The sequence below is a fragment of the Rosa chinensis genome, chromosome 4 (genome assembly GCF_002994745.2).
Source record: "Rosa chinensis cultivar Old Blush chromosome 4, RchiOBHm-V2, whole genome shotgun sequence".
NCBI lineage: Eukaryota > Viridiplantae > Streptophyta > Magnoliopsida > Rosales > Rosaceae > Rosa > Rosa chinensis.
The window spans coordinates 36,929,733-36,957,388 of record NC_037091.1 but is presented as its reverse complement, the minus strand read 5'-3'; the positions used below and the strand labels follow the sequence as shown (position 1 = coordinate 36,957,388).

Here is a 27,656-nt window from a genome sequence, read left to right as displayed (position 1 = left end):
TCATGGAGATCTCCCTATTCTCTAGAATTGGTTCTGACATTAGAGCATCCCCCAATGATGTCTCTTGGACATAACCATAATCCGGAATATTCTCATGAGATGGATTATTTGCATCGATGATTAATGGATTATTTTGTGCCAAACTCGCTTTCTTTCTTGGGCGAGAATCCATCGAACCTTTAGACCTCCCGCGCTTCCTGGCAGGAGCCATGGCCTGAGCCACTGCGTCACCCATATAGAGGACGTTGGCAACATGCTCAGGTGCCCTTGAGATGGCGACATGTCCTCTAATCTTAGGGACATCAATCATTGTAGGCCCGTTTGCAGCAAGTATTTGTGATCTTGTCACTTTAGCGATATCAGAAAATGCATCAGGCATTGATTCTGCTATGTTCTGAAGATAGAAAATTCTTCGCACTTCAATTTTTGAATGTGCGGTTCGGGGATCAAGATGAGACAAAGTGGGGACAGACCACGACAATTCCTGTCGTTCCTGTTAAACATTTATGTTCTTATCTCCCCCTAACGATGGGAAGACTGTCTCATCAAAGTGACAATCCGCAAATCTAGAGGTAAAGAGATTGGCTGTCAAGGGTTCTAAATAGCGGACAATAGTTGGAGAATCATATCCAACGTAAATGCCTAATCGTCGTTTAGGACCCATTTTGGTGCGATATGGCAGCGCAATTGGCACATAAACTGCACACCCAAATATGCATAAGTGTGAGACATCAAGCTCATACCTAGTCACCATCTAGGAAGCAGAAAAGGGTTGAGTGGCAGTGGGTTTCAGACGAATAAGTATAGCTGCATGCAATATTGCATAGCCCCACGCAGAGAGGGGAGATTGGTGCGCATTACCAATGCTCTAGCAACCATTTGTAGTCGTTTAATGGCGGCTTCTGCAAGACCATTTTGGGTGTGAACATGAGGAACTGGATGTTCAACATCAATCCCAATGGACATGCAATAATCATCAAAAGTTTTTTATGTAAACTCTCCAGCATTGTCTAGTCTTATAGACTTAATAGGATGATCAGGGTGGTGAGCCCTTAACTTAATAATTTGAGCTAGGAGTTTAGCAAATGCAGCGTTCCTAGTGGACAAAAGCTTGACATGTGACCAGCGTGTTGATGCATCAACCAACACCATAAAATATCGAAATGGTCTGCAAGGTGGTTGAATAGGTCTACAAATATCACTTTGGATTCTTTGCAAGAATGATATATTTTCTTTAGTGTCCTTTGCATAGGATGGTCTCTATCCTAATTTTGCTAAAGAGCAGGCTTTGCAGAACGAATGATGGCCTTTAGAAATAACCAATGAGGATTTTGGTTGAGCCATGAAGTCACAATTGATTTTAAAAGTAAAATTTGGAAGCAAGGAGGCATATGTGGCGTCAAAGCCAACCTTAGGCCACAGGGGGACGGCAATGTCGGCCGGTCTTGTGGCGGAACTGCACCATGAGGCGCAGGTAGCCCTCCTTAGTCCAAAATTCGAGTTTTACTTCTTTTCGTTATGAAGAATGGATGTCCGTGTGAAGTCATTAATCTACGGATCATCATATCATGACCTGGATGTTCCAATTGGTCATGCCAAAGCCCATATGTGTCGGAATCGCATAAATCATCTCTCATAACATGATTGGATTCAATGATTCGAATAGTGGTTGCATATAACCCACTAGATCGACACATAAATTTCTCTAAGACTCTTTTATGTTCGTAGTCATTAGAGGTGATGCAAAGGAACTCTTGTCCATTCTCAACCTTTCCTAGACATCACAATTACGTACTCTTGGATGAGCCTAATGAGAAAGAGTTAATACAAAATCTCATTGATTGATTTGAGGCATAATTGCCATTACATAATTCTTGAAAAATAAAAATCTATAGCATTTTGTCTTCATCTCCAGATTTAAAGTCTTTTTGAACTCTATGTCTTGATCACCATGATGCGGCTACCTTCTTAGGTACCTTGCAAAGTCAGGTCCATTGATCAGACGTTCCATATCAGAAATAGACACCATGAAAAGGATTCTCCCTTGATTGAGGTGCATTGGCACAATGTGCATGGTCCCCAGGACCGATGGCGTTGGAAAATGATGACCATGGCCAACGTTGGCTCCATGGTTTCCAACCCTTCTTCCCTCAAAGTCACACCTCCAACGATCTTGTGATTGTCACCTTGGGCGATTACCTTCATGAGCATTTCGATCGTATGGATCATGACGTCAATGGCGACTTTTTCTAGCCATGGGACGATGCTCTTGATGGCTATCTTGAAGCCTATCAAATTCTATTTCCACAAGCTCGTTGCCATGTCTTTCAGCAATGACCATAGCTTCAATAAGTTGTTGAAAACTTGTGATCCATCTTGCATTTACATGAATCCGGAATAAATAAGAGGATCTCATAGCATAGACGGGGAAAGTATTGAGGGTTTTCTCAATCAATTGATCTTCTGTGACCATCTTCCCACAGAGACGCATCGTTGTTTTGATGCGGTGAGCTTCCGAATAAAATTGCATAACTGTGTCAAATTCAGAGAAGCGAAGATCATTCCATTCTTCTTCAAGATTCAGAAGGATGGAGTCATGAACATTTCCATATCGTTCGCGAAGCGCTTGCCAAAGCTTTATAGCGCTATCCTCATTCATGTACTCAAACTGGAGGTTACTGTCCATGTGACGTTTAATTAGGGCAAGTGCCCTGGAGTTATCGATCTCAGTTTGAGGGTCTGGAGCTGTTTCTTTAGAACAAAGCTCTTAGATTGTGTGCAGCAAATCTTGGGCAGTAAGGTGGATCTCAATGTCAATGGCCCATGCGAAATGCCTTTTGCCTGCATAATCCAATGGAACAAAATCGAGTTTGTTCACGTTTGACATCCTGAAAGATGAAACAAGAACAAGTTAGTTTCGGAGTCAATGGTTCCATGAGAACTAATAATAAGATTTCTGAGCTATGCTACCAAGAAATCAATTTCCAAGAATATTTAGATTAGACCGAAACAATGATGTTTATATAGTCATAAATCAAAGCTTACGGACGCTCTTAGTCCGAAGCTTTACGAACACTCTTAATCCATAATATTTTGATGCTCATGAACACTCTTAGTTCGTGGTTTACGAACGCTCTTAGTTTGTATAGCATGAATCCCACGATTCCGCTTTTTAAAAAATCAAACCCACATTATAACAAAGGTGTGATATAGAAGAAAGGAGGTTGCAAGTCCCCAAGAAGAAAAAAAAAAAAAGTAAATACAGAAAGCGGGAACTTAATCTTAAAAACTTGTTTAAAATCGGAGCTTGAAATCTTGTTTCTTGGATTTTGGAGTTGATGTAGTTTCGGTGGGTAGGCCTTGGATAGTTAGGTGGTGTGCGGTAGGTGTGCGGGCTGCAACTAGCAGTTGCTGCCAAAGATGGGGGCCGAGAGCAGCTCTAGGTGGAGCAGAGGGGGCTAGCTGCCTTGCAGAGGCGCTGCAAGGGCAGCAGGCGCACGGGCCCGCAGGGAAGGCTGCGGGGGCAGCAGGCGTGCGGCAGAGCTACAAGGGCAGCAGGTGGTAGGGCTAGCGTGGGCTAGGTCCAACAGTGGTGAAGCTAACGGTGAAGAAGATTTCGGTTTTTGGATTTTGATTTTTGTGGTTAAGGCTCGTGCTGATAACATGTTTAAGGAAAAGAAAGTTTTTTTTTTTTCTTTTTTGGTCGGTCCTAAGAGAAATGAAGTTTATATGGAATACAATCATTATTATATGTAGTGTAATATTGTCTTTAACAAGTATTAGAGGGCTTCCACTAAGGGATCCCTTTTTTTGGTTTTTTATAGGGATAGGCATTAGACCAACTTTTAGATCATATTTTCACATCTTAACCGTTCAGTTTTTAGGTCCTAATGTATAGATCACTTCTGCAAATTTTCAGCCAAATTGGTGATCGTTAAGGCATCCAAAACTGCAATTTACACGAACGGACTGAATCTGTCGAACCGGAACCGTTCGTGTTTATAATGGTAAATTGCAGTTTTAGATGCCTTAACGATCATCAAATTGGCTGAAAATTTGCATAAGTGATCTATACATTAAGACCTAAAAACTGAACGGTTAAGATGTGAAAATATGATCGAAAAGTTTGTATAATGTCTATTCCTATAAAAGACCAAAAAAATGGATCCCTCACTAGAAAGGCCCCGTAACAAGTATAACAACTTCTATCATGTCGATATCAAATGTTATCTTTGTATCTGTCTTTAGAATTGAGGCGACGTGCCAAGAGCCAAACCGAGCTGGTATGGGTAATGGTGTATTTGTAAACTGATTTTGATGACTACTCTGTCAATCCCCACATCACGTTTGTTTCACTCATGAGTCACTCCTCCTATAAATACAAAAATCGAAATGTGAGACAGCGAGCGACTCGGACAGAGTACCACTCAGATGGGACTCTACTAATTCTTCTTCTTCTTCTTCTTCACCCATTTCACTTTCTTATCCGCTCAGAGAGAGCTGTGTAAGATGGTGGGACCCGCGAGGCCTCAGTTTGTTCTATTCGGATCCTCCATAGTCCAGCTCAGCTTCAGCCACCGCGGCTGGGGCTCCATTCTCTCCGACGTCTACGCTCGCAAAGTAACAATCTTGACGCCCAATTGTTACTTTACAGTGATCTGTTTAACCTTTTTTTTTTTTTTTTTTTTAAATTGGAACCATTATAGTGCTGGAATTCGCCCTCCCATTTTGGGTTTTGCTGGGAAACATTGTGTGCTGAAAGCTCTGATCTTTGAAGCCCATCTTGTTGGGTTTGTGATGTTGTTGTAGGCAGACATATTGCTGCGTGGTTACTTTGGATGGAATTCACGGCGTGCTCTAGAGGTGCTTGATCAAGTTTTTCCCAAGGTAAATATCTAACTTTTTATCTGCAAATTATGCTTCTTTTTGGTAAATTCAGACAACTATTTTATTTATTTATTATTATTATTTTTTGTTCTTGTTTCTTTCGCCAAAGCGACCACCATGTTTCAGAGCTTTGTTAATCCATGGATTAGTGTAACCCAGGTTGTTTTGTAATATAAAAATGATTGTAGGCAACTTGTGAGGGGAACACGTTTTCACACAGGAGGAAGTTTTAGAATATTAAACAACTATTGGTCAATTTAACATCTTGACCAATAATCAACTTATGAGAATAATAGTAGGCCAACAAAATCTGTCAGAGAGAGAAATATTATATGGATTTTGGAGATATGGATTGAAAAGTTAATGCACCAATGACAGAGTTTATGCATGTCCGGTATTTGTTGAAGTTGCTTTTGCGTATGGAATTTAGGAATTACATAAAGCTGAACACACTCAATTAGAACTGGTTTGTTTTTGCGCTCTATTGGTTCAATAATTGGCATCACACATCAAACTACTTAGATATCTTTGTCAACATAAATAAATAAAAAACTTGGATATAGTCTGATTTCAGTGATGCATATATAGGATGCAGCTGTGCAACCTTCTTTGTTGATAGTCTATTTTGGCGGTAATGATTCCATGGGGCCTCATCCATCTGGGCTAGGATCTCATGTACCACTTCCTGAGTATGTTGAGAACATGAGGAAGATTGCGAGTCATCTCCAGGTACTTATTTTATTCACCCAAATCATTTCAGCTTTTCTGTTATTTAGTTTTATAGACTAGTGGAGTGAGAGAGGCCTTACGCCCTTATCTGAACATTCATGTTGGATTATTGGACTATCTATTTGACTTCTTCATCAGCTGTTTTTATAGGCTCTATTGTGTATGTAATTTGGGTTCATATGTCTACAATGTGTTTCTATTAGGGTCCTTTAGTGAAATAATATCCTGCTCAGATATATAACTGACAATGGTTCAGCTTGGTTTAACATTCTAACACAATGTATTTGAAAACCAGAGCCTTTCAGATTCAACGCGCATCATTTTTCTTAGTTGTCCTCCTGTGAATGAGGCCGCAATTCGTGCAAATAAAAGGTGCTCAAATGCAACTCTTGTACTGGTATTTTACCTTCTCTGTATGTCTGATATCCTAAAGCATGTGTTTGCCTTTGACAAAATAAAAACAGTCCCTATCTCAGTGAGTTAGTAAGAACGAATGAGCTATGCCAACAATATTCAGAAGCTTGTATAAAGCTATGCCAGGAAATGGATATCAAGGTGGTTGATCTTTTTACGGCAATACAGAAAGGAGATAACTGTTTTACGTAAGCTAGACTGACCATGTTGCTCTCTCACTTTTTCATTCAACTGTTGACATTTGTTATCTTGCTTGTATATTCTTAAATCATCCATTGTCCGACTTAATGTCTTTGTTTCCTCATACTCTCTACATCCACTTTATGCGCTATTAGGTTGATTACTAATGTAGTACTCAGCAACATTTTTACAGTTGATTTGCTATTACACCTTAAGACGTCTGGCTACATGTACTCGTATCTAGGAACCTATGTAAATAATTTAACTAGACTTTTTATCTCTCTGTGAAGAGTAGTTTTCAGTTTATAGCTCATACACTATAATACATGTCTAGTGGAAACATGAACTAAATGTCTGCTTCCTCCAAATAGAAGGTTTAGTTCCCTATTCCACAATGCTTGAATAAAAGTAGGGGGGGAGTCTAATGGTCTCTTCACTCTTTGACTTGCGTTCTTCTCATGAGCCTTTATACGGATAGTATAATTTGGCAGTGAAATGGATCTCAATTACTTGTTTTCATGTAGTTAAAATTAGTTTATCCCAGTACATAGAACTTCAGTCTCTTCATTTTGTTTTTCAGAGATGGGATTCATTTATCAGCTGAAGGGAGCAAAATAGTGGCGGAGGAGATAGTGAAAGTACTGAGAGAAGCTGACTGGAAGCCAAGTTTGCACTGGAAATCCATGCCAACAGAATTTGCAGAGGATTCACCATATTATCCTGTTGCAGCTGATGGAAAGACGCCGATAAATCCCTCTGAATGGACGTTTTATAGAGAGTTTCACATATAGTTTCCCTTCTAGAGGCTTGCACAATTGCATATTGAAGACTGAAGTATCCAGTACTCCATGGGACTCAAGTTCAACTGCAATGCTACTTAATATACTTCAACATTAATCGTATAATTATTTTTTTTTTTCTTTCTGCAATTGGTTCTAGTAGTTGTTGGTAAAAGACTTGAGTTGTAATAATTCTTGTGCCTTCTCCTTTACCTACCTTATTGACAGCGATAACTATCATTCTACTGTGGACTTGGTTGGTTCTATCTCGTTTTTGGTGAATTCTTTGTTCTTACTAGTTACAGATCCCGCGCTTTGTTGCGGTTAGTATAACTACATTTTAGTCATTTAACAACTATCAATTGCTTTATTTCTAATTGAACTAACAACGAAAATATTGAAGTTCAGTTTCAAAACAGTAAGAATCCAAATAGCCAAACCAATTCAAAACAAAATTGAAAAGAAACGAAACCATAATCAAAAAGGAATACAGGTAAAGTATTCTTCACTTTTTCACACCTTAATACCAACAGTATCAAGTTGGAAGTTTAGAAGAGTGAATTACTTGATGCTCTGATTTCTTCTCGCATATCTAAATCCACTTAAATGTTAAAAATCATGTCTCTCCGTGTGACCTAGCCGTCTCTGCTAGGCTTTCTTGGTGTATTTTCTACATCGATAAAATTTCCAAAACCTCATTTTTCTCCAGCTGATCTCAGCCTTCATTCGATGGCAGACATCATGAGTGGTACTGAGGAGGCCCTGCTCCATGCAGATTCGTCTTTGGTGGCGTTGGGGACTGTAGGGGCTGATGCGTTTCAGGATGATTATTGGTAAATGGTTGGCCGATTGTTGGTGCCGAAAGCGAAGATGCCGAGTTTCAAAGGTACCATCCCCATTATTTGGCATCTCAGACCGGGTCTTACTATTCAGGATGCAGGGGATCGTTATGTTTTTCAATTTGAGGATGAAGCCGTGTGCAATCGAATCTTGCATGGAGGCCCTTGGTTCTATTGCAACACTATGCTGGTAGTGGGAGAATATGACGGACTCAGTCTGGTGGAGGAAGTGTCGTTGAATATGCTAGAGACTTGGGTGGCCGTGAAGGGTCTTCCTTTTGCCCTGAGAAATAAGACGACTCTAGCTATGGTGGGTGCTTCGCTAGGGAGGGTGATTCGAGTGGATCAGAATGCTATGAAAAGGAAAGAAGAAGAACAGAGAATCAAGATCGTGTTTGATGTTCGTCGCCGGATTCGTGTCTGGAAGGTTTTTGAGTTTTCTCCAGTTGTGAGACCGGAATTATCTTTCATTTATGAGAAAGTTAAGGGATTTTGTCGTGACTGTGGGTTATTCTCTCATGCACCGGGTGTGACAAGTTACTGGTCAAAGAGATAGAGGAGATTCAGACTAAGCCACCGGCGTTGGCTATGGCAGGTTTGTCTTTGAGCTCAGGGACAGAGGCTGGTCCCTCATTGACTGATAAGGCATTGGGGATGGGCGGCACCGATTTCTAGGGAGATTGGATCGGGTTCTTCAGGGAATGGAGCCGGGGTTTTGTCTGTTGGGAAGGGAGGCCATGTAACAATGACAATTATTGGCTTCATGAACTCCAAGTTGTTGGGAATCCCTAGCTTCTTGGATCCGGTCTTGAATGATATTCACCCTGTGGGGAGTTTGAAAACGAGCTCTTTGGTTCTAGCTACTCGGAAGGAAGCAAGCTCGGAGTCGTTGGCTTTGATCCCTATGCTAGCTGAGATAGGAAAAGAGACTGCTAGGGTAGAGTTTTCATCCTTGCAAATGGTGCCGGTTAGGAGAAAAACAAGGGTTGTGACCAATTTGGATCGTTTTGGGAAGAAGTACTTAGCTTTTCCCGATTCGACGTTGGAAGTTGGAGAGAGTGTCTCTTCGGTTCTACAACACAAGAATGGTAAGCTACTGGTTTCCCCAAAGAAGAAGAAAGGCGGCATGGGCGTCTCAAGGGTAGCAAAAATAAGGTTAAGACTACAGATGAACAGGAAGTGAAGAAGATCCGCAAGTACAAGCGTAGGGGAAAAGCTTTGAGTTTTGATTCAATGCTTGAGTCATCGGATATTGTGGCTGTTGGGGAGCATGGCATGATGCAGCTGGGGGAGGACGAGGCTAATCAAGAGCCGCCTGTTGTAGAGGGGGAGTTGGAAGGTGATGTGTCACCTTCTACAACTAGTTTAATTTAGTTTATGTTTTGGGTCGCAAAAACCAGTGCCTTAGTTGAATCATTTTATGTCTGGTCCGAGGTTTCTTGGTTTTTGTTAGAATAAAGGTGCGTGGATTCCCTAAAAGGTGGGTGTACTCGGGATGTTTTGGGCTTTTATTCTTCTAGAATAGGGCTTCATGAGATTCTAAGGAACGATTCTTTCTGTCGACCCCATAGGAGTGTTTCATTTTTGTACTGCTTGCTGAATATTAATGAAATGGCTGACCTATTTCCATAAAAAAATAAATAAAATCCACTTAAATGACTGTTTGAAAAGTTTAATAAACTTCAGGGACATAATAACAGTATATACTGAATTTCCTTCGGTGGTTTTAAACTTTAGCTGACTATCTGTATATCCAGCATCATCTTGTATCAATCCAATTTTGATGAGAAGAATGGCATCGAGACTGTCCACTCCAAACATGCTTGTATGATTGAAAGTATCATTCACCTCCTTGAACTTTTCCAACCGTCACTACCTGAAAATTTTAGCTTAGTACTTGGTTGACTTGAGAGTTTTGCAAAAGGCAAAAGGTCACAAATACTTAATAAAGGAATCCAAGGTCTTATGCAACTTGGCTAACAGAAGCAGCAAAAACTTCCATTTTTACACGTCATTGAAAATGGATGGTAATCTAATGTAGTCGGGATGGTTTCAGAAGTATACAGAGATCAACAACATAGTAATAATCGGTACCCAACATAATGATCTTCTATTCATTTCTCTTATTTGTCAATCAGGTGATTGTATTTTCTTTGGGAAAACAAACTGTGCACAGAAACTAAGCAAGGAACCAATACTGCAAAGATTTTACATTTCATATTGATTAATGATAGGTAAAAACATTTGTAGATACATGGGATAAAGTTTTTTTTTTTTTAAATGACATTGCAATCATAAAAATTAATAGGGATATTATTTGCAAAGAGATTGCATTTCATATTGATTAAAAATAGATAAGAACATAATAGATTTTGTAGATACATGGGATAAAGCTGTTCTTTTTTTAAAATGGCATTGCAATCATAAAAATTAATAGGAAATTTATCTACAGGGATATGAACCTAATTTCCAGATTAACATAACTTCAAAGATTGCTGGCATGTAATCAACCAGAGATTGATAACAATTTAATAAACACCAACCAAAATAATGTTTACCAGAAAACAGAGCTACATATACAACAGCTTATATTATCTTACTGTGAATTACCTTTCTGACTATGTTATGAATTGGTTCAACAATGCTCCAAGGCTCCACAGTTCCACAGGTAACACTTGATAGTAAAGGGGCGAATACAAAATATTCCCAGGAGATACGACATGAACATCATATGAGAAAATTTTCAGATTCCTTGAGAAAGTTGTTTCAGCCCACATTTCTTTCCACATCAGGTGCACTACTGATTAGGTCGGAGTCTAAGTTCGCTTGAGCATAAGCCACACCACTGCAACTCAAAGCAATAGACATGTGCCAAAAGATAATCATGCCATACACATGAGTTATGTTCAAATTAAAAAGCACAAAATGAGGGGTTTGCATTTTGCAGAAACTCTAGAATCTAAGCATACTTCTTTGGATAAGTAAAGTTGTATGCCTGATTTTGACTTTGAATTAATATTCTAGTATATGAGCCTAAGCAAATGAATCTAGAGTTCTTATGGGAATCGTATTGATTATGGCCTCATCTTCTTCTATGAAACAACTAACTGAACCATGGCAAAACTATAGACATAGTCGATACTCTATTTAAAACACAGTAAAGACTTGAAAGTACCTGTATTTTCCTTACACATATTAAATATGTATTGTACTGAGAATAATGGAGTTCTAGAGGATAAAAAGAAATGGAAAGAAGGAGATGGGGATTTACCTCAACTGATGAATTATGTGATCAAGTTCTTGGTTTGCTCCGATGTTGATCTCAGAATTAAATGAAGAAGATTTGAACCTGGCTGACAATTACAGATTCAAGATTGAACCAAAGTCGATCGATCTGTAAAAAACATATATATATATATATATATATATATATATATATATATATATACAAATCCTATGCAGAGCGGAGCTCCGCTTTGAAATTAATTTGTGAAGTTCGAGTTTTCAGTCACTTTTTAGTCGCATATCCATATCTCGACTGTTCAGTTTTTAGGTACTACTGTATAGATCATCTCTGCAAATTTTCAACCAAATTGATGATTGCTAAGGTATCTAACTCGCTTAAACCAATGGGCGGATTGAATCTGTGAACCTGAACCGTACTGGCTTTAAAGCAGTTATCAATGCCTTAACGATCATCATTTTGGCTGAAAATTTGCAGAGATGATCTATACATTAGTAACTAACTGAACCATGGCACAACTATAGACATAGTCGATACTCTATTTAAAACACAATAAAGGCTTGAAAGTACCTGTATTTTCCTTACACATATTAAATATGTATTGTACAATGTACAGGAAGAACTAAATTTGTAGATACATTTGACTCAAAGCCAAACAACATAATCTGTAGTCAGCTGGTAAACCAACTCACTAAGAATAATGGAGTTCTAGAGGATAAAAAGAAATGGAAAGAAGGAGATGGGTATTTACCTCAACTGATGAATTCTGCGATCAAGTTCTGGGTTTTCTCCGATGTTGATCTCAGAATTAAATGAAGAAGATTTGAACTCAGCTGACAATTACAAATTCAAGATTGAACCAAAGTCGATCGATCTATAAAAAACATATATATATATATATATATATATATATACACACACACACACAAATCTTATCCAAAGCGGAGCTCCGCTTTGAAATTAACGGGTGAAGTTCGAGTTTTCAGTCACTTTTTAGTCGCATATCCATATCTCGACTGTTCAGTTTTTAGGTACTACTGTATAGATCATCTCTGCAAATTTTCAGCCAAATTGATACTCGCTAAGGTATCTAACTCGCTTAAACCAATGGACGGACTGAATCTGTCAACCTGAACCGTACTGGCTTTAAGGCAGTTATCAATGCCTTAACGATCATCATTTTGGCTGAAAATTTGCAGAGATGATCTATACACTAGTACCTAAAAACTAAACGGTCAAGATGTGGATATGCGACCGAAAAGTGACCCAAATATATATATATATATATATATATATATATTTTGCCTCTCTGTCGAGCATGGAACGCTCAGAGAATTCACTCAATTCGCATCTAATACACGTCTATTTCTTCAAATTCTCTAGAAATTAGGTGGGTTTTCTCTTTGTAGTGAGTATATGATTTTTTTTTAGGGAAATAATCCACTCTTGCCTCAGATTTCAATTCAATTGCAGCAATTGCAGAAATAGTCCTCTCTGCGCTTCTTTACCAATCCCCGAAAGCCTATGATTCTTGCCCAATGCAGGTAATCTTGTATGTTACAATTCTTGTGGTATCTTCTTTATGTATAATTTATCTGACTTGTTTAATTGGCTTTTTGCTGATTCCATTACTTGACCTCTTCCTTTTTCTCTCCACCGTGCAGACATTAATTATGGGTAATCGAGATGGAATTGATGACTTCTCCAGCACAAGTGCTTCTGTTCTTCTTTCAGTTCTCAAGCTTATTGACGAACATGATTTGTACGGGCAAGTTGCATACCCCAAACACCACAAGCAGTCTGATGTTCCTGATATATACTGTCTTGCAGCAAAGACAAAGGTATTCATTATATAAGAAAAAGTGAAACCCTGTTAGAAATCTTTCACTAGGATTATTTTGTGTAGCTTCAATTTATGTAATTACTTTTTCTATAAAAAAAATATTAACCGTCAAAAGGCAAAATTGGAAGACAGCAGGACATTAAGGAGCGAGCCCTAGGGTTCGAGTAGAAGGCGGCAGTGTCCGACCGTGTTCAAGCAGACGGCGGCGAAGACCTGTTTTCTGGCGTTGTCTGAGTGGTTTTTCTCTCCTCAGTTTCTTCCTAGGCGTGGAGATCGGTGAGAAAAGGTTTGTGTTTTTGAATCGGCGAAGGTTGATCTTTGAATCGGTAACGGTTGATCGGTGTTCGGATTGGTCGACCCGGGTTATAGGTTCAAGGATCGACCTTGGATTGCTCCCCATCAAAGTGGTGTCGCCGTCTCAGGCTGCATCTCATCGGAATTGAAATCTGGTCAAGGTCGGCCTTCGTTTTTGAGGTCGACGTTGATCTCCAGATCTGTGGTGTTTGTTGGCTGATCGAAAGAATGGATGCAAGGATGGTTGCCTGGGTCGGACGTCCCCCGGACTGGGCGGAGGCGACTGCGGCGGCGGTCGGCTGGCAGCGGGGTGGTGCTCTGGCCAGCATTTTGTCTGGGCTTAGGCCTCTGGGCCTGGACCTGGACTGTATGGCCTTAATCTCTGGGTCTATTTGAGTAGGTCTAATTCTTTTCAGAATTGGACTGCGTTGGAGGGTGCCTTGACACCCTCATTCATTACTTAGTGCTTTGGGCTGGCCTGGCCAGAGAGTTTTGACCTCCTTGGGTGATGTTGGGCCTTTATGGTCTCTAAAGTGTCAGTCGCAATTTGGATCATGGTTCTACGGAATTGGTAATTATCTCGAGTTGGACTAGAGAAAGCGGCTTATGGATGAGGAATTGACTCCTATTTCTTTGCTGGGAAGTAGTGTTCTATTTCGTACCACAATTGCGTGATTGGCGGATGGTTGGCTAGAAGATGATTTTGCCTCAGAAGACACGGAGTTGTGCTTTGTTTATGAGTCCGCTTTAAAAGTGGGCTCCATTTGACTTGTAATGAGTTTGCAGTACTTAGATAGGAGTTTGGTTGTTACCCCGCCATTTTTCTGTCTGGTAAGGGTATGTAGACTATGGCTTTTCAGCTGGTCATCTATGATATGAACCTTCTATTCAAAAAAAAAAATGTAATTACTTTTTCTGGTTGTTTATTCTTTCGCATGCAAGTGTTTTTTGACTTTGCTTATTTCTTTCTATTGCAAAGCATTTTCTTTTCCCCCTAAGCTGCCATTTCCACTGATGTCACTTTTGTTTTCTCGTGTTCCAACATCGTTTACATTCAGTCCTATTTTGTCCTATTGCATTAAACCCTGGTAAAAGTAATCCTCCTTTGGTTCTTACCTGAGCTAATGATGGGGAATTTCTAATACCATATTTTTGATAACTGCTCCTGGTATTTAATTATATGAAACTATGGCTTTGGTTCGTTTAACGTCGAAGACTACATGATCGTGGTACCTGTCTTGGAAATGGGTTTTGTGAATAATGTTCCTTCTGATATCTCTGCGATAAGAAAGTTAACTTCTCACTTTAATGCAACTTTTGGAAAGAATGATCTATGTGTTTGCAGAAAGTTAAAATGTGTATGGGAAAAAAAATGCTTTATTTCTAATCAAAGTTAGAAAGAAAGAAAATCTGTTGTTGCAATTGGAGATTTACATCAAGTTGAAGGGAATGTATATAAGAACTTGAAGGTATTTGTTTCATCATATTGCTGTAGTTTGTTTCAATTTTCTTTTTTGAGGTTACCTTGTGGTATATAATCAATATAGTCTTGTATAGTGTAAATTAAAATTCTGATTATACACCATTAATTGCATGGGAATTCATTGTTGATGCACTACCACTGATTTTGCTTTTTCAATTTTTATATATTCAAGTTATGGGGCAGGCTTTTTCAAAGATGACCACTTTTGAGACACCAGCTCATGATAAGATGACCAACCTTGATAATAAATACAATTTATGTTATGTTGAGCAATGAGAGATATGCTGGATGCCTGCTCAAGAGGATGGCGAAGCCAGGCCGAAGGAACATGACCCTAGCTCGGTGATCAAGCTGTGACAGCCCTTACCATTGATGTGATCATTTTTCCTATTTGTTGTATAAATACAAGTCATGTTTCTTTATTGTGCAATGATAGTCTTTTGTTGGCCTCAGAATGACCATTGATGCTTATTATCAAATGTTACTGTCTATTTGAGATTGTAAAGTAATGTTCTGTATGTATTCTATAGAACAAGTCTGAAAGAAAGAGCTCCAATTAAAAAGAGGCTCAAACATAGACAGGAGCTCCAATTAAAAAGAGGCACAAACATAGACAGAAGCAAATTACTCTGTCAATCAGACACAACTCCAGAATAATAACAATCAATTCTCATGCCATGTTGTATCAAATTAACAACGCATAATTCATACTTGATCAAACTTTATATCAAACTGCATTTAAATTGGTAGATAGTACACTTTACCAGAAGCACTAGAACAAGCTATATGTCTGAACCATACTAGGCAACACCAGACTTGGATTCAAAACTAACAAAGTTAACCAAAGCAGATTAGAAAACAAAGTATCGTTGGCAGCATCTAGAGGCAGCCAAATTTCGATAGTGCTTTGCCGACAACCAATCCATTGAAAAGGTGCTTTGCAGACAAGTTTTCAATAGCACGTCTCAGCAAAAGGATGATCCACATTGATAAATTTCAAGCCTTCATACTATGCCATCTCCACTAAAATTTTCATTTGCAACAACATCAGCAGATCTAAAAGGGCAAAATAACATATATGTAGTGACACACATTAGTTTCATTTTCCATGGGGACTACTAACATCCCATTAGCTACCATAGCTTCAACTCCTCTAAGAACTATGTAATCTGTAATAGATGTTGATAATATCAATAACAAAATCCCACAAATCTCATCCTTAAAATAACAAGGCTGACAATAGTGCCGTGAGAGCAATGACCATTAGTTCTCACTTTTTTTAAATGAATGAATGCAAAGCCATAAAACTAAACACATACAGCAAAACTGAAAAGCAATCACTTTATATGATGATCAGATCTAGGCTTAGTTAGCTCATCTCCTTTTTATTCCTTGCTTATATAAAAAATTTATGCAAAGATTCCGAGTGCAAGTAATCAAAACTTTAGAAGGCTTTTTCCCCACATTACGCTAATAGCAAAGAATTTGACCCAAGACAGGAGCCTAAGAGTTGAAAGAATTTACAACTTCAGGTCCTCCATATTAATCAAATCAAATTCCCATATAAACTCCAAAAGTATAATTCTTTCCAAAAAGACAAACAAACATAAAGAGTGAACAACCCAAAGAAATAGATGACATAAAGTAATAACAACTAAGGATAAACCCATAGAATTGGGCGTCAAACAAGTTTCAGAATAGAGGTCTCTTGTACACAAAATTGAAAGGACATACCATAAGAGAAGAAGAGACCTACCTGATTTGAGGTCTCTGAGCGTTCCATACTCACCAGTGAGGCAGAAACAATTGGGGAGCTTGCGAATTGGGGTTAGAAAGGGTTTGAGAATTGAGATCGCGAATTGGAAAGAAATACCATAAGAGAAGAAGAGCCATACCTGATTTGAGGTCTCTGAGCGTTCCATGCTCGCCAGAGAGGCAGAAAGAATTGGGGAGCTCGCGAATTGGGGTCAGAACGGGATCAGAATCTTGATTTAATCTCAGCCGTCGAACCTCATTAGAACAGATCCAAGGGCTGCGAGCCTATCCCTCAAGTGGGCAAAAAATAGGTATCCCTCATTGGAAGGGGGCTATATATATATATATATATATATATATATATATATATATATATATATATATTTATTGCAAATGAAGTATGAGACGGACTGAGTCTGTGTTGAGTTGGATTAGCAAAATTTATACTGATTGAGTAAAACATACACACATATATATAGGGCCCTTCTAGTGAGGGATACTTTTTGTTGGTCTTTTTTTAGGGATAGGGCATTAGACCAACTTGTAGATAATATTTTAGCATCTCAACCATTTAGTTTTTAGGTTCTAATGTGTAGATCACCTTTGCAAATTTTCAACTAAATTGATTATCGTTAAGGTATTCAAAACTGCGATTTACAATTATATGTATGAACAGCTCAAGTTGGACAGATTCGGTTCGTCCATTGATTTAATCTAGTTCGATACATTAACGATCACCGATTTGACTGAAAATTTGCAAAGGTGATCTACACATTAGGACCTAAAAAGTGAAATATTAAGATTGCGAAATATAATTGAAAAGTTGGTCTAATGCCCTATCCCTAGAAAAGACCAAAAAAGGGATCCCTTAGCATAAGGGCCCTCATATATATACCACTCTATAATATGTATGAATAAAAAAAATGAACACAAAAGAAAATGAAAAGAGAAAAAAGGATTGATCTTGTGGATTAAAGAAACCAACAATATATAATCATGATGGAGCACGAAATGAAAATATGATCAAGGATAGAAAGAATTGGAAAGAAGGAAATGTGGATTTACCTCAACTAAAATATGTAATCAAGTCTGGGTTTGCTCCGATGTTGATCTCAGAAGAAAATGAAGAAGATTTGAATCCGGCTGGCAATTAGAGATTCAAGATGAGACGAACTAAGTATGTGTTGAGTTGGATTAGCAAAATTTGAACTGACTGAGTAAGAAGGAACAGAAACAGAAAGTCTGAAAAATCACATACCCGTTACCAAAACAATGGAATAAAGCAACAACGGTATCACTTCATTATACCACTGAAATCCATAAACAATACAATATAAAAAAACAACAACAAAGACAAATAAAACTAACAACCAAACCCTTTTTTTTTTCCACTTCAAAACAATGGAATAAAGATCATGGGATTTGTTGTTCTTAATAATCTATATCTATGTAGTTAAGTATATAACTTTAATCACAAACTAAAGGATTTTATGTAGTTAAGTATATGGCAGATCCCAAAAGCTAGATAAAGCCAATTTTATCACGGGTTATAAAGTTTGCTTAAATCACAAATTGAAGGATTAATGACTCTCTTGATATCACCTTTTAACTACATATTAAGCTTATTACTTCTCAATAAAAACAAGGGACAATGACCATTTACACAATTTTAGGATAAAAATTGTCCACTTACTCCACTAAAAGTTTTTTACTCTTACTTATCCAATTTAACATTTAAGGACAGTTTTACCCTGTCAATTAAACTAAAACTAACAGATTGATCTCCCCCCCACCCCCCCCCCCCCCCCCCCCCCCCCCCCCCCCCGAGAATCCAAACGCCTTGCCGGTCACCCCTCTGTAACTGAAATCCAAAACCCACAATCTCCAGTCAACGGTCACGATTCCACCAATCAACTGCAACCCCCTTTGCACTTGGAAACCCAGCCGCTGCAAGATGACGCGTTTCGGGAGACAAATGGAAGCGGAACAAGGAAGGAGGCAATAAGAATCCGGCCGCTGCCAGGCAACACCCTATGTGGAAGACGAGCCTTAGCTCCTTCTTTTGCTGCCAAGATGCGTCCTGTGGCCGCGGCAACGGGTGCCACTATGCCCAGAGTGAAGAGGAGCTCCAACCCCGATGCGATAACACTTGGGACCCGACATCGGAGCGGGTCAAGAAGGCAGCGAAGAAATCGGGGAAGGAGAAGGAATGCCCGGTCATGATGATGGAGGCATTGGATTATGATGAGGAGTTAAGGACGGTGAGGGAGAAGGCGGGGATGGGCTCAAGTTGGATCCTGCTTTGAGTAAATGCTGGTCTATTTGCCCAAAAACTGGAAGTCGGATAAATTGAAGGAGTTCCTTAGTGAGCAGGCAAGTAATTTTTTTTTTTTTTGTTTTACTTCCTTGTTTTTGATGATTGATAAGGGAATTGAAAGGGCTTTTTTTCAGGAAAGATAGGAGCTGGAGCCGGAGGAGCAGAAGCTGTTATTCAGGGGCAATAATAATATTAATGGGAGGCAATAAAATGTTTATTAGGGCAATAATAAGATTATTTATTTCGATAAACCTACTAAAACATTCAAAATTAAAAACATCTTCATTTTTCACTAATTATTGACCCCCAATGAACTTGATATTGGGGGGCAATAATATGATTATGGGGGGGCAATAATATGGTTACTAGGTATTATTAGGGGGCAATAAATTCAGATGCCGGAATCCGGTCACCGGTTAGGTATCCGGATTCCGGTGATCTGTCGTCTGATTCCGATCACCGGAGTCCGCGGCCGACCTCCGGTCAACGGAGTCCAGCAAGGTCTCCGATGACTTCTCTCTCTAAGTGGCAAAGAAGGAGAGGGCAAAAATGTCCCAAAAATAAATAAAAAGAATAAAAAAATAATTAATTGGGTATTAGGGAAATGATCTCTTAGAGTATTTGGGTAAGTGGGCAATTTTTATCCTAAAATTGTGTAAATGGTCATTATCCCTAAAAACAAATGTCCAAATTGCTATAGGAAAATATGATTTGAGAGAATTGTGTATTGTATTATTGATAATAGGAGCCCTTTATATAGGGATTTACAGAGTACGTATAAGGTAATAGAATCTGAATATAACTAGGAAATCTAGAACCTTCTCCTATTACAACTCTAGAAAATAAACCCTAGTTTGAAGAGGCACATTAGAATACAACACCCTTCAACACTCCCCCTTGTGCCGTTCAAACTTGGTGATGACGCTTTGATCATTGCCTCACTAAAAACCTTATCAGGTAACAAAAACCCAGTGGGACAAAATAACCCTGGTCGAAGGACAAAAAGAGCACAACACGTTCTTCACTCTTCGAGATCAAACATGTAGACATCATGCCTCCCCCTGATGTCAACATTTTCCCCTGATTGCTACAATCATGAGAGTTCGGATAACTTTCTCAATCCGATGCTCTTCACATGTTTCTCGAAGGTGGATTTAGGTAACGACTTAGTAAATAAGTCTGCTACATTATCCTCTGATCGGATTTGATTTACTTCAATCTTTAGAACTGATTGTTGTTGCTGATTGTAAAAAAACTTTGGCAATATATGCTTGGTGTTGTCGCCCTTGATGAAATCTAATTTCATTTGCTCAATACAAGCTGCATTATCTTCATAAATGCATGTAGGTTGATCTGTGGTAGACTTCAAACCACAAGTTCCTCGAATGTGTCTAATTACAGACCTTAGCCATATACATTCACATACAGCTTCTTGTAGAGCAATAATCTCTGCATGATTCGAGGAGGTAGCAACAAGGGTCTGCTTTGTAGACCTCCAAGATATCGCAGTGCTTCCCATGGTAACCACATAACCCGTTTGGGAGCGACCTTTGTGAGGGTCAGAGAGATACCCTGCATCAGCAAAACCCATCAAGACATCACTGTCATTTTGATGGAGTGGAGGAGGAGTAGGATGCATGCCACTTTGGGCAGTGGCGTCGACAGCTACGTTAAGGAAATTGGCGTTTTGCCTTTATGGGATCTGATCCTAAACTTCCATCATTTCTTTTCTCTCTGTAGAGATAAAATAAGCCCATATCAATCGTACCTTTTAAGTATTGAATGATTGTCTTTACACCAATCCAATGGAGGCGTGTTGGCGCGAAACTTTGTCGAGCTAACAAGTTCACTGCGAATGAGATGTCCAGTGTTGTGCATTGAGCTAAGTACAATAATGCGCCTATTGCACTTAGGTAGGGCACTTCTGCCGCTAACAATTCTTCGTCCTCATCCTTTGGACAAAACGAATCTTTTTCGGGCTCAAGACTACGGCCAATCATGGGAGTATTCACAGGCTTTGCTTTATCCTCATTAAAGCGCCTTAGTAATTTTTGAGTATATGCTGACTGATGGATCATAATCCCATCAATACGGTGCTCGAGTTCTAATCTGAGACAAAACCATGTTTTCCCATGATCTTTCATCACAAATTTGGATTTCAAATATTTAGCAATTTCCGTTAACTCATCTAGAGTTTCAATTAAATTCATGTCATCAACATAAATTGCTACAATTGAAAATCCGGAACTTGTTCTTTTAATGAACACGCATGGGCATATTTCACTGTTAATATATCCCTTCCCAATCAACACTTAGACTGTTATACCACATCCGTCTGGATTGTTTCAATCCATATAGTGAGCATTTCAATCTTATAGAAAACGCGCTCCGTGGTTTAGAGCCATTTGATTTGGGTAATTGAAGTCCATCTAGGACCTTCATATATATATATATATATATATATATATATATATATATATATTTGAATCTAGATCCCCATAGAGATATGCTATAACCACATCCATAAGCTGCATGTCAAGTTTTTCTGAAACTACCAAACTGACAAGGTAGCGGAACGTTATAACGTCCATTATGGGAGAATATGTCTCCTCATAATCGATCCCAGGGCGTTGTGAAAAACCTTGCGCCACAAGGGGTGCTTTGTACCTAACAACCTCATTTTTCTCATTACGCTTTCTAACAAAGACCCATTTATGGCCAACTGGCTTTATACTTGGGGGTGTCAGCGTTATAGGCCCAAATACCTGTCTCTTTGTTAGTGAATCTAATTCAGCCTGGATCTCATATTTCAATTTAGGTCAATCCGCTCTTCGTTGACATTCTTCAACAGAGCGAGGTTCGATATCATCATGTTCTATGATTCCTTGAGCAATAGAATATGCAAATGTATCATCAAGGATAATAGAGTTTCTCTTCAACATCTCATGTACACTAGTGTAATTTATGGAGATCTCTCTATTCTCTGGAATTGGTTCTGTCATTGGAGCGTCCCCCAATGATGTCTCTTGGACATAACCATAATCCGAAATATCTTCATGAGACGGATTATCTATATCGATGATTAATGGGTCTTTTTGTGCCAAACTCGCTTTCTTTCTTGGGCGAGAATCCATCGAACCTTTGGGCATCCCTCGTTTTCTTGCAGGGAGGCTAGCCTTAGCCACAGTGCCATCTCCACTAGGAACGGCGGCATCATATCCTCCACTTTTGGGGATATCAATCCTTGTAGGCACAGTTGCAGTAGGTATATGTGATCTTGTCACTTTAGCGATATCAGAAAACGCATCAGGCATCGAATCTTCTACGTTTTGAAGATCGGGTATTCTCCACACTTCAATTTTGGACTGTGCAGTTCGGGGATCAAGATAAGACAAAGTGAGGACAGACCATGACAATTCCTATCGTTTCTGTTGAACATTAGTGTTCTTATCTCCCCCTAATGACGGGAATACTATCTTATCAAAGTGACAATCTGCAAATCTAGCAGTAAAAAGATCACCTATCAAGGGTTCTGAATAGCTGATGATCGTTGGAGAATCATATCCAATATAAATGCCTAATCGTCTTTGAGGTCCCATTTTGGTGCGCTGTGGCGGCGCTATTGGCACATAAACTGCACACCCAAATATGCCCAAGTGTGAGACATCAGGCTCATATCCAGTAATCAGCTTGGACGCAGAAAAAAGTTGAGTGGCAGTAGGCCTCAGACGAATAAGCATGGCTGCATGCAATATTGCATAACCCCAAGCAGACACAGGGAGATTGGTGCGCATAACCAATGCTCTAGCAACCATTTGAAGTCTTTTAATGGCGGCTTCTGCGAGGCCATTTTGGGTGTGAACATGAGGAACAGGGTGTTCAACCTCAATCCCAATGGATATACAATAATCACCAAAAGTTTTTTATGTAAACTCCTCAGCATTGTCAAGATGTATTGACTTAATAAGATGATCAGGGTGGTGAGCCCGTAATTTAATGATTTGTGCCAAGAGTTTAGCAAATGCAGCATTTCTTGTGGACAAAAGCATGACATGTGACCAGCGTGTCGATGCATCAACCAACACCATAAAATATCTAAATGGTCCGTACGATGGTTGAATAGGTCCACAAATATCACCTTGGATTCTTTGTAAGAATGGAATATTTTCTTTGGTGTCCTTTGCATAGGATGGTAATTTAGATCCTAACTTTGCTAAAGAGCAGGCTTTGCAAAACGAAAGAAAAGCTTTAGAAGCAGAAAGGCAATGTTGGCGTCAAAGCCAACTTTGGGCTGCAGGGGGTAGGCGGCTTCTGACAATGACGGCCTGTTTTGCATAGGAATGGCGCCATGTGGCGCCAGTGCCCTTCCTTGGACCGAATTTCTGGTTTGACCGCTTTTCGTTTTGAAAAATGGATGTCCGTGTGAAGTCTTTAGTATACGGATCATCATATCACGACCTGGGTATCCCAAACGGTCATGCCAAAGCCTATATGTGTCAAAATCTCATAAGTCATCTCTCATGACATGGTTGGATTCAATAATTCAAATAGTGGTTTCATATAACCCACTAGAGCGACAGATAAGTTTCTCTAATACTCGTTTATGTCCGTAGTCATTAGAGGTTATGCAATGGAACTCTAGTCCATTCTCACAATGTGTTTCCACATGAAAACCATTAGCTCTTATATCTTTAAAACTCAATAGGGTTCTTCCGGTCCTAGGAGCATATAGATCTTCAGTGACATTAATACTTGTGCCATTTGGCATCATCATAAATTAAGCTGGTCCTCGACCATGAATCAATTGTGATGGTCCTGCCATCGTAGTCACTGATGATCGACTAGGCATCATCCATAGGAATAATTGCCTATGTCGCAATATAGTATGTGTGGTGCCACTATCTACGAGGCATTCAAGCTCTCCAAGAAACATACTGAAAAATAATAAAGTTCGGAATTAAAATATGTCCAAGACATTCAATAATAAAAGGATACTTTCTTAATAAAAATAGCCAATTATTACATCAAAGTTTCTTAACCAAAGTCTAATCCAAAATAGAAATCAAACTTAGACAAATTGTAGTCACTCAATCCTTTTGGTAATTCCAATTAGACATGACCAGGAAAGTAAGAAGAGATGTCGGTGGAGCAAAGCGCGCTTAAGTATCACTAATCTCTACTTAGTTTCCTAGACATCATATTTAATTGGGTGAGCCTAGTGAGAAAGAGTTAAAACAAAATGTCATTTATTGACTAAGGCATAATTGCCATTACGTAATACTTGGAAAATAAAAGGACTATTCTAATCTAAGTCTGAGGCGTCCTTGTGCACTTCATCTTCAGCTTTGAATTCCTCTATGGTGAGATTGACATCTTCACCATCTTCTTCTTTGGCAAGATAGACTTCTTACTCCCTCAGGTCCCTATACTCCTTGTAGCGTGCAACCAATTGATTTCTTACTTTGCATTGCTTGAACCAATGCTCTCTTGATCCACATCGATGACATACGTCATTGTGGTTGCCTTCCTTTAATTGAGGTGCACGTTGTGGACTTCCCCTAGGGGGGTTGACGCCACCACCACAGCCCATTGTGCCACCACCACGGCCGGCTGCGCCACAGCCACCTCTCCCACATGTGGCCTTGCCACCACGTGTATCCGCTCCAAATTGGCGGTTTCCTTCCTTATTAGGGCGGTTATATGGACTCACACATCCATCATGTCCCTTATTCTTAGGGTTCCGCTCCTTGCGCCCTCCTTTGGGTGCATTATAATTCGCCTCATGAACGCTTTTAGTTCCAACGGGCCTTGAATTATAATTCTTCACGAGTATGTTATCATGTTTCTCAGCTACAGACATAACATTGATAAGCTTATTAAACCTCGTGATCCGTCCAGCATTGCATTCGTTTCGATATTGCTTTGACACTAAGATTGCTGAGACAGGGAAGGTGGAGAGAGTTTTCTCAATTAGCTCTTGCTCTATGACAGGCTGTCCATAAAACCTCAACAAGCATGGATTTGAGGCGAAGAGCTTCTGAATTATATTCAACAACAGTTTTGAAGTCCACAACATGCAGATTGCTCCATTGGACCTTCAAATCAGGGATGAGGGAATCTTGAACATTGTTAAAACGCTCTTCTAGCGCTACCCATAATTCTCTTGCATCTCTGATTGATTTATCCATGTATCGTAGCATCAGGATGACTGCTCGAGCATGTTTAGTGGCTATAGGCTAGAAAACGAGTTCTGGATTTGGTGGCCGGATTATGGGTAATATTCCCAAAGAAGTGAGGTGGTTCTCAACGTCAGTCACCCAGCTATGGTATTCTGAACCCGTTGAGTCAAGCATGGGAAAGTCGAGTCTTGGTTCATTCGACATCCTGAAAATAAGAAGAAGAAATAGATTTGTATCGGAGTAAAAACTTCCACGATCACTAATAATAAGATTTCCGAGCTATTGTACCAAGAAATCAATTTCCAAGTTTATTTGGATTAGACTGAAACAATGATGTTTAATATGGTCAAAGATCGATGCTTTAGGACGCTATTAGTCCTACGATCACAAACACTTTTAGTTCATATATAGCGTGAATCCCCACAATTCCGCTTATTTAAATAATCGAACCCACGTTATAGAAAGGTGGGATGGAAGAGAAAAGAGGCTGCAAATCCCCAAATAAAATAAAGAAATTTAAAAGACAAGAAAGCAGGAACCTTAATCTTAAAGACTTACTTGTTGATTCGGGGCTTGAGAACACACACGTATCGATGCGGCGGCAATAGGGCAGCAGTAAAACAGCAACAGCAGCAGCAGGACAGCAGCGACAGAAAAACAACAGCAGCAGGAGTAGGAAACTGCAGCGGCGGCAGCAGCGGCACACTGGTGCGCAGGGGCTGTAGGGACAGCGCACGGTATGGCTAGCTAGGGCTAGGAACTTGCGGCAGTTTTGTGGTTAGGGTTTGCTAGGGCTTGCGGCAGCTTTTTGGTGAGGAGAGTTTTATGGTTTTGGTTTTTAGGGCTAGGGTTATGGCTCATGCTGATAACGTGTTGTAGGAAAATATAATTCGAGAGAATTGTGAAATTGTGTGTTGTATTATTGATAATAGGAGCCCTTTATATAGGGATTTATATAGTACGTACAAGGTAATAGAATCTGAATATAACTAGAAAATCTAAATCCTTCTCCTATTACAACTCTAGAAAATAAACCCTAGTTTGAAGAGGCACATTAGAATACAACATCCTTCAACACAAACGCAAATAAATTTCCAAATGCAACAGCAATTCTCCAGCATTTCATTGCTTCCCTCTAAACTTAGATTACAAAACAAACTACTTCAGCTCCAACAAAACAGAACAACATTCTTCTATTTCAAGTAAAATCTGATTACCCAAAAATAGTAACACTTCTTTTCATTATTGACACACCTGTTCAAAACAATAAAGCTCATTATAATTTTTTTTTATTCATAATTCTTCCTTTTTCTTCTAATAAATCCGCAAATACAAAAGAAAAAAACCAATCTTGACTTAACAGAACTGGAAAAAGCAACAAAACACATACCTCTTTTGCTCCCAAAGCCCATCTCCTAAACTCGAGCACAATCTCTGACACACACCTCTTCCAAAACGAACCCAAGCCTACCTCCCAGAGATAACCAACCACCCCTATATCCACCAGTAAAAGCACATTAAGTTCATTTATTAAATCAGAAATGTAATTGGTTTAGGACAAATAGTGACCAACAGAGTGTCTACAGCTTCCCAAGCCTATAAACAATGGAGATCACTTGAATCTTTCATGGAAAATAAGGATCCAAGTTGGCTAATCATAAATTGGAAATATCTACTACATAGACCATGTCCAAGTATAATGCAGTCTTGACCCCTGACAAAGAGTAATGTATATGCTTGACTGACTATCAAAACAAAGAGGAATTGAAAACTGAACCAACTTGTCCCAAGCTCTAACACTCGGTGAAAATCTTTAAGGGCAAACTACTGTTTAGTCCCTGAAGTATGCCTTCGTCCTCGTTTCAGTCCCTGCCTTTCTAATTTAATCCCAAAAGTCCCTGAACTCAAAATTTGAGTGCCAACTGGCCCATTCCGTCCATTTCATCCGGTTTCTTGATGAGGTGTCAGTCTTGTACTTACCAGCTCAGCGCCACATAAGAGACTGAATTTGTAAAGTGACGAAAATGCCCCTACTTCAGTTTCTTCCAAAATTTCCTCCAAAATGTTAAGTTCGACTACCATAGTAAATCATGAACATGAAATCGAAACAATCAAAAGCAAAGAAAAAAAGCAAAGCCATCGTGGGTGCATTTCGACAATCAGAGTAGCTCAATCTGAGCTAACAGAAATCGTGAGCAAGCATAAACTTGCAGCCACTGTGAACGTCGAGCAGAGCATAGCACATCCCAATTCTCTCCTTTAGTCCTAAGTGCAGCAAGGACTCGATTGAGAGTAATTTTCTTCAACAACCAACAACAGATACGAATTAAAATTGAAAAAAACCAAAAAGGAGTTCAAACCGCCACCAAAAACAGTAGCACCACAGTGGCGATCTCTACCTGAATTCACCAATTTATCCAACTACACATACCGAGCTCTGCTACACATCAATTCATGTTCCAGGACGTCATAAACAAAACCAAAACTCCAGAAGCGCCGCCGTGCATGCTAACCCCGACGATGGCCGAAACACCCAAAACACATGTCCATCAAATCTCAAATCAAAACTGAAAACTAATTATACCAGTGTGTAGAGCACGAAGAAAGGATCAATTTTGGTACACCTTATACAGCCCCGACGTTCGCCGAAAGTTGCAGAATCACAGCTGAAGTACCCAGAACCTTCGGGCTTCGATTCTTCTCCCTCATTCAA

General features: G+C 39.4%; 1 protein-coding gene and 2 long non-coding RNA genes across 7 annotated transcripts; 2 read left to right on the top strand and 1 right to left on the bottom strand.

Moving 5' to 3' along the window:
• The first annotated feature begins 4,380 nt into the window (after positions 1 to 4,380).
• Positions 4,381 to 7,264, top strand: LOC112195815 (GDSL esterase/lipase CPRD49). 2 transcript variants are annotated; one of them, XM_024336023.2, is made up of 6 exons: positions 4,387 to 4,620; positions 4,810 to 4,887; positions 5,476 to 5,616; positions 5,912 to 5,988; positions 6,081 to 6,218; positions 6,791 to 7,264. In XM_024336023.2, exons 1-6 carry the CDS (start codon positions 4,510 to 4,512, stop codon positions 6,999 to 7,001), a joined length of 756 nt encoding a protein of 251 aa, XP_024191791.1. In that variant the 5' UTR covers positions 4,387 to 4,509; the 3' UTR covers positions 7,002 to 7,264. The 2 variants fall into 2 exon arrangements, with proteins under 2 accessions (XP_024191792.1, XP_024191791.1); XM_024336024.2 differs by lacking the exon at positions 6,081 to 6,218 and having other exon boundaries at positions 4,381 to 4,620.
• Positions 7,265 to 12,385: 5,121 nt separating this feature from the next.
• Positions 12,386 to 15,183, top strand: LOC112196259. 4 transcript variants are annotated; one of them, XR_002935079.2, is made up of 4 exons: positions 12,386 to 12,462; positions 12,546 to 12,616; positions 12,737 to 12,913; positions 14,865 to 15,183. It is a non-coding gene; the product is annotated as an uncharacterized LOC112196259 (long non-coding RNA). The 4 variants fall into 4 exon arrangements; XR_005809294.1 differs by lacking the exon at positions 14,865 to 15,183 and adding an exon at positions 13,051 to 14,135; XR_002935078.2 differs by lacking the exon at positions 14,865 to 15,183 and adding an exon at positions 13,048 to 14,135.
• A 156-nt stretch (positions 15,184 to 15,339) lies between these two features.
• Positions 15,340 to 16,753, bottom strand: LOC112196260. Its single transcript, XR_002935080.2, has 2 exons — positions 16,449 to 16,753; positions 15,340 to 15,715 (listed from the first exon to the last, which is right to left on the bottom strand). It is a non-coding gene; the product is annotated as an uncharacterized LOC112196260 (long non-coding RNA).
• Between the last annotated feature and the right edge of the window lie 10,903 nt (positions 16,754 to 27,656).